Source organism: Hemicordylus capensis, chromosome 11, assembly GCF_027244095.1.
Source record: "Hemicordylus capensis ecotype Gifberg chromosome 11, rHemCap1.1.pri, whole genome shotgun sequence".
Classification (NCBI taxonomy): domain Eukaryota; kingdom Metazoa; phylum Chordata; class Lepidosauria; order Squamata; family Cordylidae; genus Hemicordylus; species Hemicordylus capensis.
Genome location: NC_069667.1, coordinates 1,849,627 through 1,866,776, shown reverse-complemented (window position 1 = coordinate 1,866,776; position 17,150 = coordinate 1,849,627). Strand labels below are relative to the sequence as shown.

Genomic DNA, 17,150 nt, shown 5'->3' with positions numbered 1-17,150 from the left:
AGCGCCACACTGACCACCTTCTGGCTGAGCACCATTCTGCTCTCACTGGTCTTAGAGAAGCACCACTTGAGGGGGAAAGGGAGGGTTTGGGGGGGGCAGAAAACAGGTCAAAAGAGAGCACCTTTATTGTTATTATTATTTATTAAGATGACTTTCCATGAAGGCAATGTACAACCAAATTCAAAATACAGAACAAAGAAAGAACACAACACAGCACACACACACAATAGAGGGAGGGACAGACAACTATCTGACAATGTGCCACTACTTAATGCAGACAGAAAATAGCGACCTGAGTATAAAAACCTGAGTATAAAACTGTTCTGTGTGGAATCTGATTTCTCTTCCACAGCCAAGTCAATGCAAAAACCCACAGAAGTAAGTGGGGAAAAGTCCTCTCTCTGGAAGCACCGAGGAAATCACCGAGGTCAATTCTGTCAGTGGCATTATGTGAGAAGTCGGAGAACTGGAGAACTGTGGTGGCAGTGTTTCAGTTTTAATCGTCAGGCGGTTTTGTGTGTGTGGAAAAAGCATTTGGATCCCTTCCCCACTTACAATAGATTAGGTGGCGGTGAACTGGTGAGCACCTACAACTAGAAACGAAGAAATGCTCGGGGTTTATCTGATCATTTACTTATTTAAGGTGCATAAAGGTGCTATGCCACACCTGTCCATTGTAAAAGCCCTCAAGGAAACACCAACATACTACTTAAAATGGAGTGATTAACTTTTTATGGTTTTAAAACAGCAAACACCAAATAATCCCAAATGCTAAAACAACTGTCATATACATGAAAATAAGAGCAATTCAAGCCAGTCATGGGCAAATTGGGCAGTCTTAGTGTGATGCCCTAAAAGTGATCAAAGAGATGCCAAGTGAAGGAGACGGAGGAGGGAGTTTTATAACCGGGCCACTATTTTAGAAAATGGTCCCCTCTCCAGTAAGCTTCTGACTGATTTTGGAAAGGTAGATCTCTACAGAGATAACAACTGGATCTCTTCTAAGCATTTGTGGCCAACTGGTGCTAGTAGGGGAACATCCTGCCTTTCATTTGTCCTCCATCTGGCATGGTGGCCAGGTTAGAATGGACGCAAGTGATCTTATCCAGGAAGTGCTATGTAGAGAAACTGCCCAGGAAAATTCTTAGGTAGAAAATGCTCTTTTGGCAGAAACCTGAACTGTTTTGACCAGGGGTCAAGAAATGTTGGCTCTGTTCAGCAGCCAGACAAAATAATTTTACTCATCAAACTATGTTGGTACATTACTCATCAGGATTTTTTTTTGCTTGTCAGGCAGCATTTTTCACTCGTCACAGACAAGTAGACTAGTGGATTTCCTGAGCCCTGGTTCTGACATTCTCTTCAAATTTCGGCACCATGCCAATCCTTCCAAGAGTACTGGGCAGATATATACTTTTCAATGACTACTTGGCTGAGAGGCAGAAAACCGGTCTGTATATTTTACAGCAGGGGTTCTCAAGCCTGGCTCCCCAGATGTTGTCAGACTACAACTCCCATCACCTCCAACCCCAATGGCCTTTGGCCATTGTGGCTGAGGATGATGGGAGTTGTAGTTTATTTATTTAAAACATTTGATATACCGCCCACTCCGAAGAATCTGGGCAGTGTACAAAAACATGCAAAACAAGACAGCATTAAAATTACATTCTAAATAAACCTAAAGTAACTAACAGCGGGGGGATAGATAAATTACAGGGTAAAAGCCTGGCGAAAAAGAAAGTCTTCAATAAAGATTTAAAAATTGACAAAGAAGGAGCTAAACGAATCTGCAGGGGAAGGGAATTCCAGAGAAGTAGGGCGGCAACCGAGAAAGCCCTTTCACGGGTTCTAGCTCCCCGAACCTCTCGGAAATCAGGGGCCGAAAAAAGGGCCATCAGACCAGATCTGACCGGACGGGATGTAACTAGATGGGAGAGGCGGGTCTGTAGGTAAACAGGTACCAAACCCCACAAGGCTCAACATCCGGGGAGCCAAATTACAGGAAGCAATGCCTGTGCAACTTGCTTAAACAACTACCTGTCTCTAGCTACTGGTGGGTATAACATGTTACGCAGAGGCATTGAGCCCAGGATTCAAGGCAGGAGCGGGGGGCAGCCCAGAGAACCACATGCACAGCTGGACTCTGTTGTTCTTGCTGCAGCAGTTTCCAGTGCTAAAGGATGCTTGTCTAGTTTAAGAAGAGACCGGTCTCTTCTACAGTGGAAAGAGCAAAGCACTCTTTGGCTATATGTGCACACTTATCGCCCTTATAACGCCTGTCCTTTTTAGGATCTGGACATTATGCATCAAAATCTATATGTATCTACTTATTAAGAAAAATAGCCTAGCACATCCAAAAGGCTTGGAATGCTGGTATGTTAAATATATCAGCAAACCACCAGTCAGAATTTCAGAACAGCATTAGGAAACTAACATTTCACCCCCATACCTGCTTAACCTTAGTCACCCAATTTTTTAAAAAAATATTTTTTAAATAAACTTATCTTATAATTATCTTAAAAATAAGTAGGCTTAAATCCTGAACTTCCAAAAAACATTCAACAAAGTTCATCACCTAAGGCTCCTGTATAAAATAAAATTCCATCTTCATAGACAGGTGGGCCCTTGTTATCCATTGTCCCAGCACCCGCAGTTTCGCGTAAAGTGGATGGGTCCTAGAGGTCCAGTTTCTTTAATCATGGGGTGAAAATAGGGTTATTTTCACCTATCTGCGGTTCTTGAATGGTTGGAAATTCCTTCTGTTGTCATTTCCTGCCACTATTTTGCAGTGCTGAGCCATTTTGTGGCTCTTTTCTGCAAAAACAAACAAACAAAACAAAGCCTTAAAATAAAAAAAAGAATAAAACTTGGAGGATTTGGAAGAAAATTGGGGGGCATTGCTGGAGAGCAAGGTACTGTGCTTATTTATGCTCCCCACTGCTTGTGTGTCAGGACCATACACCCCTTCCAAACCCCCATAGGGTAAAGGACTTTTTATCTGCAGTTTTGTTATCTGTGGACATATGCGAGAACAAAATCCCTGCAAATAAACCCCCACCTCTGCTGGGGCTATTCACACGATTGTAGAAAATCGGGCTAGCCTCTGCTAGCCCAGTTTTCTACCAACGTGAGAACCACCGGGCTTGGTTGTGAGCCCAGTGTTTCTCGAATGGGTAATCCGCTCAAGCAGCCTGCCCCTTAAACCGGGTTTGCGGAGTGAGTGCTCCACAAACCCAGTTTTTTTTATCGTGAGTAGCCGCAGCATGGCTCCGCGTCGCCGTTACTCATGGGCAGACCCCCAGTGGGAGGCTGAAAAGCAGCCTCCCGGCTCTGGGGTCTCCTCAGTACGCCCTGCGCGCTCGTGCAGGGCATACTGGTGCTTCTGGGGGCTGCGTGGCCCCCGAACTCCCCAGCCCCTGCCGGCTCCTTCACGGAGCTGGCAATAGTGTGGGCGGCCGATCCAGCCGCCCAGGGCTCCCGCCCTGATCTTCTGCAGGGAGAGTGCGCTTAGCCCACTCTCTCCACTTTAGCTTCACAAACCGGGTCTCACTGATTGTGAGACCCGGCTTGCTGATTTTTGTCTGAACAGGCAGTAGTTACTGTATTTACCTGAACCCAAGACTAGGGTATGTATGTATGTATGTAGGTAGGTAGGTAAGTAATATATTTGTATACCACCCAAAATGCTAGTCTCTGGGCGGTTTACAACAAAACTATAAAAACAAGTAGAAAAAAGGTTAAAACATTACAACAATTTAAAACTTAAAACACTAAAATTATTAAGAACCATCAAACTATTAAAACAGTATCTAATTAAAAGCCTGTGTAAACAAATTTGTCTTCCTTGCCATTTTAAAAGTTGTCAGAGAAGGAGAGGCTGAAATAGCAGGGAGCATGTTCCAAAGCCTCGGGGCAGCAATGGAGAAGGCCCGTTCCTGAGTGGCCACCAGACGGGCCGGTGGCAACTGCAGACGGACCGCTCCTGATGATCTCAATGGGCAGTATGGGTCATAGTGAAGAAGATGTTCTCTTAAATACCCAGGGCCTGAGCTGTTTAGGGCTTTATAGGTTATAACCAAGACCTTGAGGCGATTCCCACAATCAACGTAAAGTGGGCTATGCTTTCCATTGATTGTGGGAACCACTGGGCTCACAGGTGAGCCTGGTGCTCCCAAGGCGGCTAGCTTGTCTGAAACACCCTCCCCTTAAATGAGGTTAACGGAGCGAGTGGTGTGCGGCAACATACAAGTAGACCCCTTGTAAACAGCCTCCTGGGCTCAGGGGTCTCTCCAAGATGCCCCCAGGATTTCTGGGGGGATGTGCGGCCCCCGATTCCCACAGCCCCCGCTGGCTCCGTGATCGAGCAGGGCTACAAGCTCGATCATCTGCAGGGAGAGGAGGCTAAGCCTGCTCTCCCTGCAGATCCAACAGAAGCTCTTCTCACTGATCGTGAGAAGAGCTTCCTTGTATTTTGCCCAGAAACTTATCGGAAACCCATGTAAATCTTTTAAGAGAGGAATTATATGGTCTCTCCAAGATGAACCGGAGACTAATCTGGCTGCCGCATTCTGGACCAACTGTAGTTTCTGGACTATGTACAAAGGCAGCCCCACATAGAGCGCATTGCAGTAGTCAAGTCTGGAGGTGACCAGCAGATGGACTACTGTTCTGAGGTCATTTATCTCAAGAAGGTGCAGCTGGTGTATCAGCTGAAGCTGATAGAAAGCACCTCTGGCCACTGCCTCAGCCTGGGACACGAGGGAGAAGTTTGGATCCAGAAGAACCCCCAGACTGTGTACCTGTTCCTTCTGGGGAAGTGTGACCCCATCCAGAACTGGCAGATCAAAATCATCTCCTCAGTTCCAACCCCACACAATAAATACCTCCATATTATCTGGAGTCAGTCCCAGTTTGTTATCTCTCATCCAGCCCATCACCGCCTCCAGGCAGGCATTTAGGGAGGTTCTGCCTTCCCCTGATGATATCCAAGTTCTTTGGTGTTAGAAATTAGAGGGTTGTCTTAAATTCAGAGCCCTGGGGTTTTTAATTGTTGTTGTTTTTTTTAATAGAAGTATAACTTATATTTAACCTATTTTTAAGGGGATCATCTTAAATTCAAAATAGTCTTCTATTCGGGTAAACAGAGTAAGGAGAAAGGAGTTCTTGGGGTTGTTGGTGGGGAGTTCAATATCTCAGCCACAGATCTCAGCCACAGTGAACAATGCAAATTCTGTGCTAAGGATTACTAGGAAAAGCTCTGAAAACACAACACCCAGAATTGTAGCCCTCACACAAGTCTATGGTTTGGCTGCTTTTGCAATTTCATGTTTCAGCTGGTTACTGCATCTCAAAAAGGACACCACGGGGCTGAAAAGGTGCAGAGAAGGACTACTAACTTCACCTTCCCTTCAAGGAAAGGCTCACATGTTGGGGGTTCTTTAGTCTTGAAAAATGGCAATGGCATCAAGTGCAGGAGGAGGAGGAGGAGGAGGAGGAGGAGAGCTCTTCCCATGGTATGAGCCATGGCAGTTAAATGGGACTGCTGAGTTCAGAATGCCAGGTGCTGGTGGGGTTTGGGCAGGCGGCAGAACAAGGGTGGGTTATCGCCTTCATGTCCTGCTTGTGTACTTCCTAGAGATTCCTGGCTGCTCACTGCTGGAAACAGGATGCTGGGCATGATGTCTGATCCAGCAGGGCTCTTCTTATGTCTTGGCGAGTCACCAGAGGAAGCATGTTCCACCGCTGTGAGGCAGCCAGCAACAACTCAGGTGGATTCACAACTGGGTAGAAAATCCTACTCTCAGTGCTCATCAATCACTCCTTATCAAACTGGAGGAAGGATTCAAGCAGGGCGCCTCAGAGCTCTGTTCTAGACCTGGTACATGTCAATGTGTGTTTGTCAATGACTTGGATGGAGGCATAAAGTGAATTCTCATTTGCAGATGACACAAATTGTCATCGGGGAGGAATAACTAGCCCCCCAGAAGATGGGAATAAAATTCAAAATGCCCTTGATAAAATGGAACACTAGTTTGTAACTAACAACAAAGAATTCAACAGAGACAAATGCCAAGTTCTGCACTTGGAGGGGGTGGGGTGGTGGAAATCAAATGCACAGGTATCAGATGAAGGATACCCGGCTTGCCAGTGGCACATGTGAAAAGGACCTTGAGACTGGAGTCCATTACAAACTGAACACGAGTCAGGAGTGTGATGCAGCTCCAAAAAAGGCAAATGCCAATTTAGGCTGCATTAACAGAACCAGTGTCCAAGTCACAAAAAGTCATCGTCCCAGTTTATTCAGCTCTAGTGAGATCTCTTCCTGTGTTTGTGTCCAGTTCTAGGTGCTGCACTTTAAGAAGGATGTAGGCAAGTTGGAAGGGGAAGCCATCTCGGGGACGCTCTAGCTCTGGGATTCCTGCCGGGGGTTGGGCTAGATGGCTTATGGGGCCGCCTCAGAGCCTCTGATTATATGAACTCTTCTCCATGTGCCCTGGCTGGCTGGCTGGCCGGCCGTGGAGTGCAGATGGTGTTCTGGCCAAGCATGATGGGGAACAGGCGATGGTGTCCCAGGACTGTAAAGCCACTAAGGGCTTGATTGGATAAAACCTGCAACTCAAAAGACAAGAAAAATGTACACGGCGGGAACAGGGGTCAGCAGGCTACAGGCTGTGCAGCTAGTGGTTCATTGCAGCTTGTGGTAGCTTCCCTGTGGTGAACGCTGCTCAAACTGACCAGGCCACATGGAGATGCTTGCTGAGGTCCTGGTGCCACGGAGCTTATCTGCAGTGCAAAGCTGGAAGTGCAGCACCCCTGCTTCCCCGCCCCCACCAAGCCAGATGGATCATCACGGCGGTGAATAGCCAAAGCAGATTTGAGAAACATGTACACTGGCAGCATTTGGAGGGAAGGAGGATTTTGCTTTGCATTTCCTTGTGGGTGATCTGCTGTCCCAGTTCTACTTTTAAAAAGCATGCAGAAATTCCTCTGGATAGCACCCGGTTTCAGGATATGGAATGAACTACGATGACTCTGTTCTGCCACTTTAGGGCTGCAAAATGAACATTTTTCCACTACCACGAATTGGGAAATATAGATTTAAACCACCAGACTGATTTAACTCATGGATATAGATCATGTTTTCTATTTTGAAATTCAAATGTTTTCCTGAACAAGCATGCCACTTAATGGTCTGCTCTCTTAATTAAAACACCTCAGTAACAGAACCGTTATACAGCCAAGAAGAGTAACCCAAGAACTTTGGCCATGCAGCCCACATGCCTTTTGCTCTGTATAATTATGTCTGCTTACAAACAAGACATATCCACATGCAAGGATACTCAGCAAGATCTTTTGCTGGAAATTTAAAACCGCAATCCTATGCACACTTGGAAACAAGTCTAAACAAAGTGGAACTTGTTTCCAAGTAAACTTGCATTAGGTTGGGCTACAACAATATCCATAACTTCCCAGAAGATGACAAATGTTGAACAAAAGTGTGGTTCTCCATGCTGACTGGCTGGGAAACTCATAAATATTATGATTTCAGAAGCCAACACATTGCAGAATTCAGATAGTTTGAAGACAGAAAATAATGCAAGTCTATCCACACGGGCTCTTTGGGTGATTTCTGTAAAATATGGCGCTCCTGCATCTTAGCCCCTGTGAGAACATGGTAGCTTCTGGGCCCAGTCAGAGGCCCACAGTATCAAATAACATGCTCTAGTGTGCCATTGAGAATGCTCAACCTCGTGGTGTGGGGCTGGACTCGGACCGGGGAGTGCTGGACTTGGAGGAGACCCCAGTTCAAATCCCCATTCAGCCATGAGACTTGCTGGGTGACTCTGAGCCAGTCACTTCTCTTTCAGCCTAACCTACTTCACAGGGTTGTTGTGAGGAGGAACTGAAGTATGTAGTACACCGCTCTGGCCTCCTTGGAGGAAGAGCGGGATATAACATGTAAAAAACCAAAACCAAAAAACCAGAACAAAACATAGCTGGTATAACAAAACATATTCACATTTCATTTTATACCAAGTTGTGGATTGGAGCAATCGCTGGCATGATCCCAATGGCAGAGACTGCTCAGAAAGGTGTCGCCACTGATGTATCACACGCCACGTTACTTTTGTTTTAGAAAGGCCTTCTTGGTGACTACCCCCCAGTGGTGGACCTCATAACGGAGATCCACATGGCTCCAACACTCCCAGTCTTTCAGAGAAGCCTACCCTTTTTCTTCAGGCCTTTGGCCAATGAGTAGCTGCTATGAGTTCCCTTTGAGTTGGTTGCATCTGTGCTGCTTGATTCTGAGTGCATGCTTACATGACATTTTATTATTGTTCTATTAAGTTGGTCGGTTGGTTGTAATTGGATGGTGGTTTGTATATAAATGTAAAGCATAAATACATAAACAAACCAGACTTCCTGATCTAGAGCTCAATCTTTTAGTCACTAAGGCAACACTGCCACTGATGTAGTCACCACAGCATTAGGCTTCTCAAAGATGAGATATAAATATGCAACCAGCCCCATACAGAACAAATGTATTTGACTTCCTGAAGATTAGAGATATCAAAACTGGAGAGCTAATGCCGAGGAACTAGTGAAGTCCTAGACTCGGAAGACAACCTTTTCACTGTAAAGGGGAAGGGGAACTTCAGCGTGGACCTGATCCTCCTCCTCGTGCCCTGTTGGGGTTTTATTATCCTGTATTCAGGCCCATAGCCAGCTGGTGGCATGTTATGTTCCTGCCACACCAAAAGGTTCTCTTTCCTCCCCAGCCTCACTGACTGTTTTCACTGAACATTTTATAACCCGCCTCCCCTGACTTCTGCAATCCCCACCCCCAATTTTGAGGCTGGCTACAGGCCTGCTTGTATGCCAAAAAAAAATAAGGAAGTTGCATGAGCAGAGAGAAAGAGAGAAACTTGGCCCTGAAGAGCGACAGGCGATGGGCTTCTCCCCTCCCCTCTGGGAAGTATTGAGAATTGGGATCTACCACCTGGAGGTGGACGCAAGGGCAGCCCTCTTCCCGGCTTCTAGGTCTCCTACTGCAAGTGCATGTGCTGAGCAGGTCTCCTTCCGTGAAAGGTGTAGAAGAGCTCCCAGTCATTCCCCTTTTAATAAGAGGACACGTTTCTATGTCTTATGGATGCAGGAGGAGTCATGAAGGTGGTTAGGCCATGAGGGAGAGGGCCTTATCAGTGGTGTCACCCCATCTAAGGAACAGCCTCCCCAGTGAGGCTCAGGATTTTAAAAACCGATTGAAATATTTTCAAAATGTTCTGCATTTCATTGTGTGTTTTCTACCTTATATTGTAATGTGTTTGTCTTGTTTGATGTGTGTTTATTGGATGTTTTTTACCATTGTGTTATTGTGCGCTGTCCAGAGCACAACAGGTTATGGGGCGGCTAACAAATAAAGTTGAATCACAATAACTACAAGGCCTGCTCAGCACATACAACAGAATGAGGTGCACTAACAAATACATTTTAATAATCCTAAATTAGTATTAAAACAAAACTATTTTTGAAAATCAGTAGTAGCTAAAGGGCAGAGTATCTGATGGGTCCATCCTTCACTGAGGCTGTGTCCAGAAGCAGCTTCTCCAGCTGCCAACCTGGAAGTGGGGAAAGTGACACCAACCAGTGGCCAGAAGCATGACGAATGCAACCGCAGCACCATGGCTGACACCCACTGACTTCTTGGCCTGCCAATGCATCACTGGATCACTGGATTTCCCCAGGACTGCCACCGCGAGCACTGTGTGCCTAGATGGAGGTTAATGACATGTCCGTGGGGTGGGGGGCTGTATGTGCTTATTTTTCTTCTGCCCTCTCTGAAGATCTTCTGCAAGTGAGCAACAGTAAGTCCCGAAGGTGACAATGATGAGATCCTAGCCTGCCTAACCCAACCCCGTGGCCCTCTAATGACATTAATAAGCCCAGGTATCCCAAATAATCTGATTCTGTCAGGACCGGATGGGAGTTCGGGCTCAACTCCTCCTCCTCCGGCTCTCTTTGGAAGAAAAGAGAGGAGAGCTGATCTGGTGGTAGCCAGCATGACTTGTCCCCTTAGCTAGGCAGAGTCTGCCCTGGTTACCTATGAATGAGAGACTTGATGTTTGAGCCCTGTAAGATATTCCCCTCAGGGGATGAAGCCGCTCTGGGAAGAGCAGAAGGCTCCAAGTTCCCTCCCTGGCAGCATCTGTCTTATAGGACTGAGAGAGATTCCTGCCTGCAAGCTTGGAGAAGCCGCTGCCAGTCTGTGAAGACAATACTGAGCTAGATAGACCAATGCTCTGACTCCGTATATGGCAGCTTCCTATGCTCCTCAAAGAGTCTGGCCCTCTCTGCAAAGTTGGTGAAGATGACCACCCACCCCCTGGCTGTGCCAAATAATGGAAAGCAGCCAAGCAGGGCCTGCATCCCTTTGGGGTGACGAGGGTGCTCTCATTCCTCAGACATTTCCCTGCTTTAAGCCTCCTCCTGCTTCCTCACTCCTAGGGGATTTCTCCAGCCCTAATTATTCCCTCGCTATCCCTCCAACAGCCCCTTCACCATTATGGTCAAATCCTTTGGAACCCAAAATTATGGTCCCTGAAATAGCTTGAGAATTCCTTACAGATTACTGTAAAGAGGATGCCAGGGTCATTTTGCACAAGTCTTTAAGCACACGACTGAAGTGTGAATGTGACAAAGGTGTTGATCATGCAGGTCGTCTCATTTGGGAGCTATGATCAGCGGCACTGTCCCCTAGACTCAGACTTCCCTCTAAGGTGTGGACGGCTCCTTAGGCTTTATCCCAGCCAGGCCTGCACCACATAAGGCCTGGGGACATTTTTGCTGGGCCCAAAGTAATGTGGTGCCTGAGGTGAGGTGCAAAATGCCGCCTTGCCCCATGGAGCTGATGGGGGTCAGCTCCCTTCAAAACTGACCTTTGCAAGCGTTGAAAGTGCATGGGGGACAGGGAAGAAGAAAGGTTGCCTCCTCTTCCCTCCTCATGCTGTGGGTAACTAATAATTGCTTTCATTAAGATTTTTTAATAATTAATGTTAATGCAATCATTAATGTGCTGAAAATTTACTTCCGCCCCTACATACCAAGTCATGGTGAGTTCTGGCCCACCCGGGTCTTTGACTTGGGCATGCCTGCTTTATCTCCACTTACTCCTGACAACCACAGGCTCCTTTCCCAGCAACCTTTCCTTACAAGACATGGAAACAGGCTCATCGGCAGTGGGTTTTGTATGGATCAACTTTTAGGAGCAAAATTCTCATCAAAAGGCATAGGTCGCACATTGGTTTGCAGGTAACAACAACCACACCCTTCTTCCAGTGGCAGTGGTGGCCAATGGGATGGCAGTGGGAGAGAAGTGAACAGCGTATATGCTCAGGGGCCCCCTTTCCTTGTTGCCATGCTGAAGCCCTGGCTTTAAAAACAGGGTCTGGGATCATACAAACAAGTATGAGTTACACATACAGGAACCCTTCATCAGGCCGAAACATTTCCTGTAACTTGGAGTTACAGAAGCCAAAGCAATAAGAGGCATGAGAGGACCGACATGGCTTGATAGACAAGCCTGTGTGTGTTTACTCAGAAGTAAGTCCCACTGTATTCAGCAAATGCTACTCCTAAATAAGTATGCATAGGAGAACAACCTAAGGACAAAATTAGACATGTCTCATCATGTAGCAAGGGGCTAAACACAGAAAATAAACTAGGAATGCCTTTGATTTCTTTTTTTAAAAACACACAAATCAAAAAGCCATATGTGGGCAGAGGGGATGCAGACGGACTGAGACATGTGTTAACATGGGATTGGGGTGTTCAACTTGGACAGGGGGGGACCGGAGAGCTCTCCAGCTAGTCCCCATGCACATTCTGGAGCTCAAGAGTAGGAATCCCCCATTGTTTGGAATCTCCAACTTCTATGTCCACCACTGCCCACAAATGAGGGAGGGTTGAAGAGAGCCTTTGTGTCCTGGTCTGAAGGTTGAGCGGCTCTTCTCCCTGGGGTGATAAACTACTCAGCTCAGCAGCAATCAAGACACAAAGGGTTAAGTGAACGTGGATGCCTTTGCCCTCAAAGTCACAAGCAGCAGCTTGAACGCGCCACACCCCCACACCCCTCTACCTTATCTGACCCTCTTGTTTTGGTTGATAATGCGATAAACTCAACCATATAGGGTCCCTGGGTGTGTCACGGAGGAGTGGAGCAGGGCAGCAACGCCAAAAGGAGGAACTCATCCACTCTGTGTTCTGCAAGCCAGCGCCAAAGCTGGGAGCTTAAACTCCCTGCTTTTTGAGATTATTTGGGCAAGGGGGGAAGCCTTTCTCCCCAACTACACCTGGGACTCAAGGGAGAGGGGAAGGAGGACTCTTGTTCATTTGCACAGCCAGTTAACGCTTGTTCAGAGTCCACTTCAGCAGCAGGAGCTGCTTTCAGACGTTTTTCTGGGGAAAGAGTTTGGGGTCTCCAGGCGCCCTCCTTGACCTCTTGCCACCAATCAGAAGCCACGGCTTGTTCCTCCCTTTCTCCAGTTGAGCCCAGCCACTCACTTCATTCCAGCAAGCAAGGAGACCAACTCTTGGCCCAGAGAGCCTGCCTCTCTCTCTCTCTCTCTCTCTACGGATCAAGCCCACCACGGGGCTCCCATACCTCCCTGCTACATGCGCCAACTTTCCTGGGAGGGCTCCGGGCAGATCAGATGACTCAACCCTGCCTAGCTTGCTGGTGATGGGCCAGCACACCTCTCTGCCAGCTATCCTGACTTCTCATTGGTAGAGTTCGTTCCAAGCTAACGCCCCCAAGAGGCAAGAAATGGAAAGGGAAAGGAAGATCCGGACCGGTGCTGGGAAATTAAACATGCAGTTTAGGAGTGGCTAAGGACAATAATGACTCCCTTTGGGGTGTGGTGGAGCCCAAAGAAACACCCCGAGAGGGAGGAAAGGCCGTTAAAAAAGAGACAAGGAGCCTGAGAAGCTGCCCAAGAGAAAAAGAAAGCAAGATGTAAGCAAGGAAGAGGACTAGATGGTACGTTTAAGAGAACTGGAGGAGGGGGCTGGCAAGGGGTGACAGCGTTGCCCCTCTTGCCCTTAAAGACCAGCCTGCCATGTCCTCTTCCGACACCTATAACAGATGTTTGCAACAGTGCTTGCATGCTAAGGATAAGCGTACGCAGCTAACGTCTACAGGGAAATGTCACCACCAGGTGCAGTTCTCGTTTCTACACATGTGCTCACCATATGCAAACACGCACAACTTCTACTGAGAAATAGCACTGGCTCCTGTGCTTTCTGTGGTTATCTCCCTTTTCCTGCAAGTGGTAGGGTATTTGTGCCCAATGAAGAAATAAAATAGATTATGCATATTTCATGGAAACGCTGGCCAGCTGAGAAAAATGAAGGTTGCTTGGAGAAGATGAGCAGAAAACAGAGAACCAGCCACACTAAAAGCAGGGCTGTACATATTCTATCCCAAATTATTTTGATGGGGCATCTGCTAAAGGATTATACAATTATGTGTGGTGTGCAGAAGTGGAGAGGCGGGGGCCATACTCTCCGGATTCCCAGTCATTTACATGGGAACAGCTGATCCCCTTAAGGAAGGAATGATTTGAAATGGGTCAGAAGACCAGCCTCTTATTGGAGTTGGCTACTTCTGAGACGTTAAGATCCCAATGAACTGCAAAATATTATTCTTTCATCCAAATTATTCAGTGAGGCTGAGGGGCTCTAGGGGTGTTTCCTTTTGCTCACTTTGGATCATGATGCATTTCTTATATACAGTGTGCGCATTCTGCAATACTGCAAACAGTCAGTGCAATTCCAAATCACAAAATGCAAATAACGAAGGAAGGAAGAATATGTGCGATGTGTTTGCTTTGCATAAGGCACTTCAGGCAGCTGGGGGTTGCTCCGGAGAGAGAACAAAGTCAGCCCCACCGAGAAACCTCCGACAGGAAAGACCTCACAGCAGAGAAACCAGACCACCCTGAGCGTCATTGGCTGAGAGACAGACACAAGTCAGTAGCATAAAGCTCTGGCTGCAGGAATTCTGCTCTGGCTTGGACTTGAAGTCTGTCCCAAAGAAGAATTTAAGAACTTATCAAGCTCACCACCTCATGATTGCCCCAAGTTTGTTTCTGAACCCAGCAGGCTATGCATGCACCTCTGCTTAGAATAAACAGAATGTTATGGGGCGGGGGGAATGCAGGAGCTTCTCCTTACCTGGTAAGGCTTTTGCCCATTTGACCACATGCACCAGCTGCCTCTCCCCGAGCTCATTGAGGCTGGTCAGAAGGGTGGCGAAGGAGTCGGGCTGGTTGTTGTCATGGCCTGCGCAAACCACGCCAGGCTCAATGGCTTCCAGAACATTGAGGAAGATGGGCTGACACTCCAGGTTGTCAATGCGTGTCATGGACATCTTGGAGGCTGGATCCTCATTGGGGCTGGATGGGCCAGCCGCCTCCCCTTCCTCCTGCATTTTCAGGTTGCCCAGTTTCTTCAGTTTCCGGGCTGCGGAGAACAAGGAGGAAACTCAGAGACATTCCCACTGCTGGGTTAGATTCCTAGAGTTGGAGGGGGATGACCTTAGAGGCCATCTTGGGGATGGGGACATAGTTCAGGGGAAGAGCCTTCTCTGTCTGAAACTTTGGAGAAGCCGCTACCAGTCTGTGAAGACAATACGGAGCTAGATGGACCCAGGGTCTGAATCGGTGTAAGGCACGCCCCTATGTTCCTAACCCCAGGGGCGTATCTAGGGTGGGGCAGGCTGGGCACGTGCCCCGGGCACCACTTGAAGGGGGCGCCATTTTTTAAAAAAATAAAAATAAAAAATAGCCACCAAAACAAAATGGCCACCACAGAGGCCATTTGAGCATGCACAGTGGCCATTTTGTTTTCAGCGGCCATTTAAAAAATATTTTAAAAAATGGCCACCACACATGCTCAAATGGTCCCTGTGAGGCTCTAGAGGCCAGCAGGGGGAGGGGGAACTTTTGCAGACACCCCCCCACAGCCTTTAGGAAGCCCCCTGAAGGGGCTACAGATTAAATTTTTTTAAAATTAATATAATATGTCACTGTACACATATTTAGTTTGGCACGATGTACAGAGAATCAGGGTTTGTGAATACTGAGCTGAAGCTTATGAGCTAGGATTGTATTCATTTGCTCTACTTTGCTTCTTGTGATAAGTGAGTTAAATGTGATGTCTTAATAATATGACTATTAATGGTGAGTTTGTCTTTGAATCAGTGTGAAATCCTTAGTATTAAGACCCACTGGGAGTTTCTTGCTCTCTTTCTCTCATTTTAACTGTCTTTCTGAAATACTAGAATATATTCCAAGCAGTGACACAGTTTACTCTGCATATCCTTTAATTATTTTCAGAGTATCTGGGAAAAGTCAAATTCTCCATTTATTTTTAAAACTTACGTAATAGTGATGCTACAATGCATAGTAGAGAATCAGACAGGCAATTCTGTTTAGTTTTCCAAGTACACCTCCACATAGTATTTGGATATTTCATTAGCCCCAGCATACTGAAATTTGTCATTTTCTGGCATTTTTTGGTCTGGCTACGTCCACTGCTAAATATTTTTTGAAATATTAAAAGATTAACGAGCTTGACTTGTATTTTTCAGCTGATATTATGGTAAAGTTATCTGAAAGATGGGTGTCAGATGTTTGGATAGGGGGCGCCATTTCAGTGCTTGCCCTAGGTGCTATTTTCCCTGGATACGCCTCTGTTCCTAACGGTTAGAAGTGAGAATTCTAAATTCTCTTAGAATTGCAGTAACCTCTTATAGCCACAAGAGGCTGGATGAGTTATGTTAATAGTCTCTCTTGGTCAATTAGAGTAAGTCAGAATTGTTCAGTTGTTGAAGGAAACTGCATATGTTGTTCAATGGCTCCCTCTCTCAATCAGTGATAAAAAAAAAATCTTTATTTGTTTTTTGAACTCAACCTAATGTCTCCAGATAAACTCTTGGGCTAAATGTCTTTACCACTAGGGCACACTCTGTGGTGTGAGGACTTTAATGTTTCTCCTCACACCCCTCAATACTAGCCCCCTGCTTGATGCAGAAAATCCAGAGTGGGAGGCAGGCAGCAGGCAGCAGTGCAGACTCTCCTTGAGAATCACAAGTGAGAAAGAGCCCAACACCTTGCTAGGGAATGGTTCAAATATAGAACTGTTCCTACCATTCAGACATTTCTCCTAATGTTCCACTGAAAGCTGTCCTCTTGTCACTTAAGCCTATAAGAATCACAACTTGGCTTCTGGGACACCGCACAAAAGGGGCGTAGATATAATTGAGCAAAAGGGTTCAAGGAACACGGGCCCCCAGCTCCCAAGGGCCCTCCAGCTCCATCCCTCCCTATATTCTTCATTATCTCCCTCACTCTGGGGGGCCGCCAGAGAGAGGGATGAACACGGGCCCCCTCTCCCCTAGCTACGCCCCTGCCGCACAACAAGTCTTTGCTCCCTTCTGTGCAACGGCTCTTCAGGTATTTGGAGAGGGCTATCATGTCCCCCCACCCCCAGTCTTCTCTCTTCTAGGCTAAACATACCCTTCCTCACAGGGCTTATTTTTCTGAAATGGCCATCCTCCTTGTGGACTCATTCCAAACTGTCTACATCCTTCTTAAAATGTGGTGCCCAGTCTGAACACAGCACTCCAGCTGAGATCCGAGTCGTGTGGAGTAAAGAAACTAGGAGAAACTATTCTCACGAGCGTGCAAAGCCAGGCTAAGGGAGCCCAGCCCAGTTCTGCACACTCATGAGAACCACCAGGCTTGAGGGCGAGCCCGGTGGCTCCCCAGTGGCAAGCCCACCCAAGCAGCCTGCCTCTTCAACGAGGTTAGGAACACAGGAAGCTGTGAGTGCTCCCTTACCCTCTTTTTGTTTGATCGTGTGTCAGCCGCAGCTGCTTGCAGGGTGACGCTTCCCAGAGTCCGACCCCTGGAGCGGCCGAGTGAGGTGCAGGCGGCCCGCAGGAGAGCTGCCACTTGTCTGGGCTGGCGATCCGCCTGCCCAGGGAACCACTTCTGATCACCTGTGGGGAAGGTCAGCAAAACCCTCCTCCTCCACAGATAGCCTGCTAGCTCTTCACAAGGATTGTGTGAAGAGCTTCTCTGGCTTCT

The 17,150-nt window shown here is 47.1% G+C and overlaps 1 protein-coding gene across 2 annotated transcripts in view; it reads right to left on the bottom strand.

The window, feature by feature from the left end:
• AR (androgen receptor) overlaps positions 1 to 17,150 on the bottom strand; it is a 157,144-nt gene that overhangs the window by 19,791 nt on the left and 120,203 nt on the right. The window contains exon 4 of one of the 2 annotated variants that reach the window (XM_053273665.1): positions 14,233 to 14,520. The exons of the other annotated variant lie outside the window; for it this stretch is intronic. Within the exon in view, the coding sequence (XP_053129640.1) occupies positions 14,233 to 14,520 (288 nt within the window). The remainder of the gene's footprint in view (positions 1 to 14,232; positions 14,521 to 17,150) is intronic. 2 annotated transcript variants of the gene reach the window in all.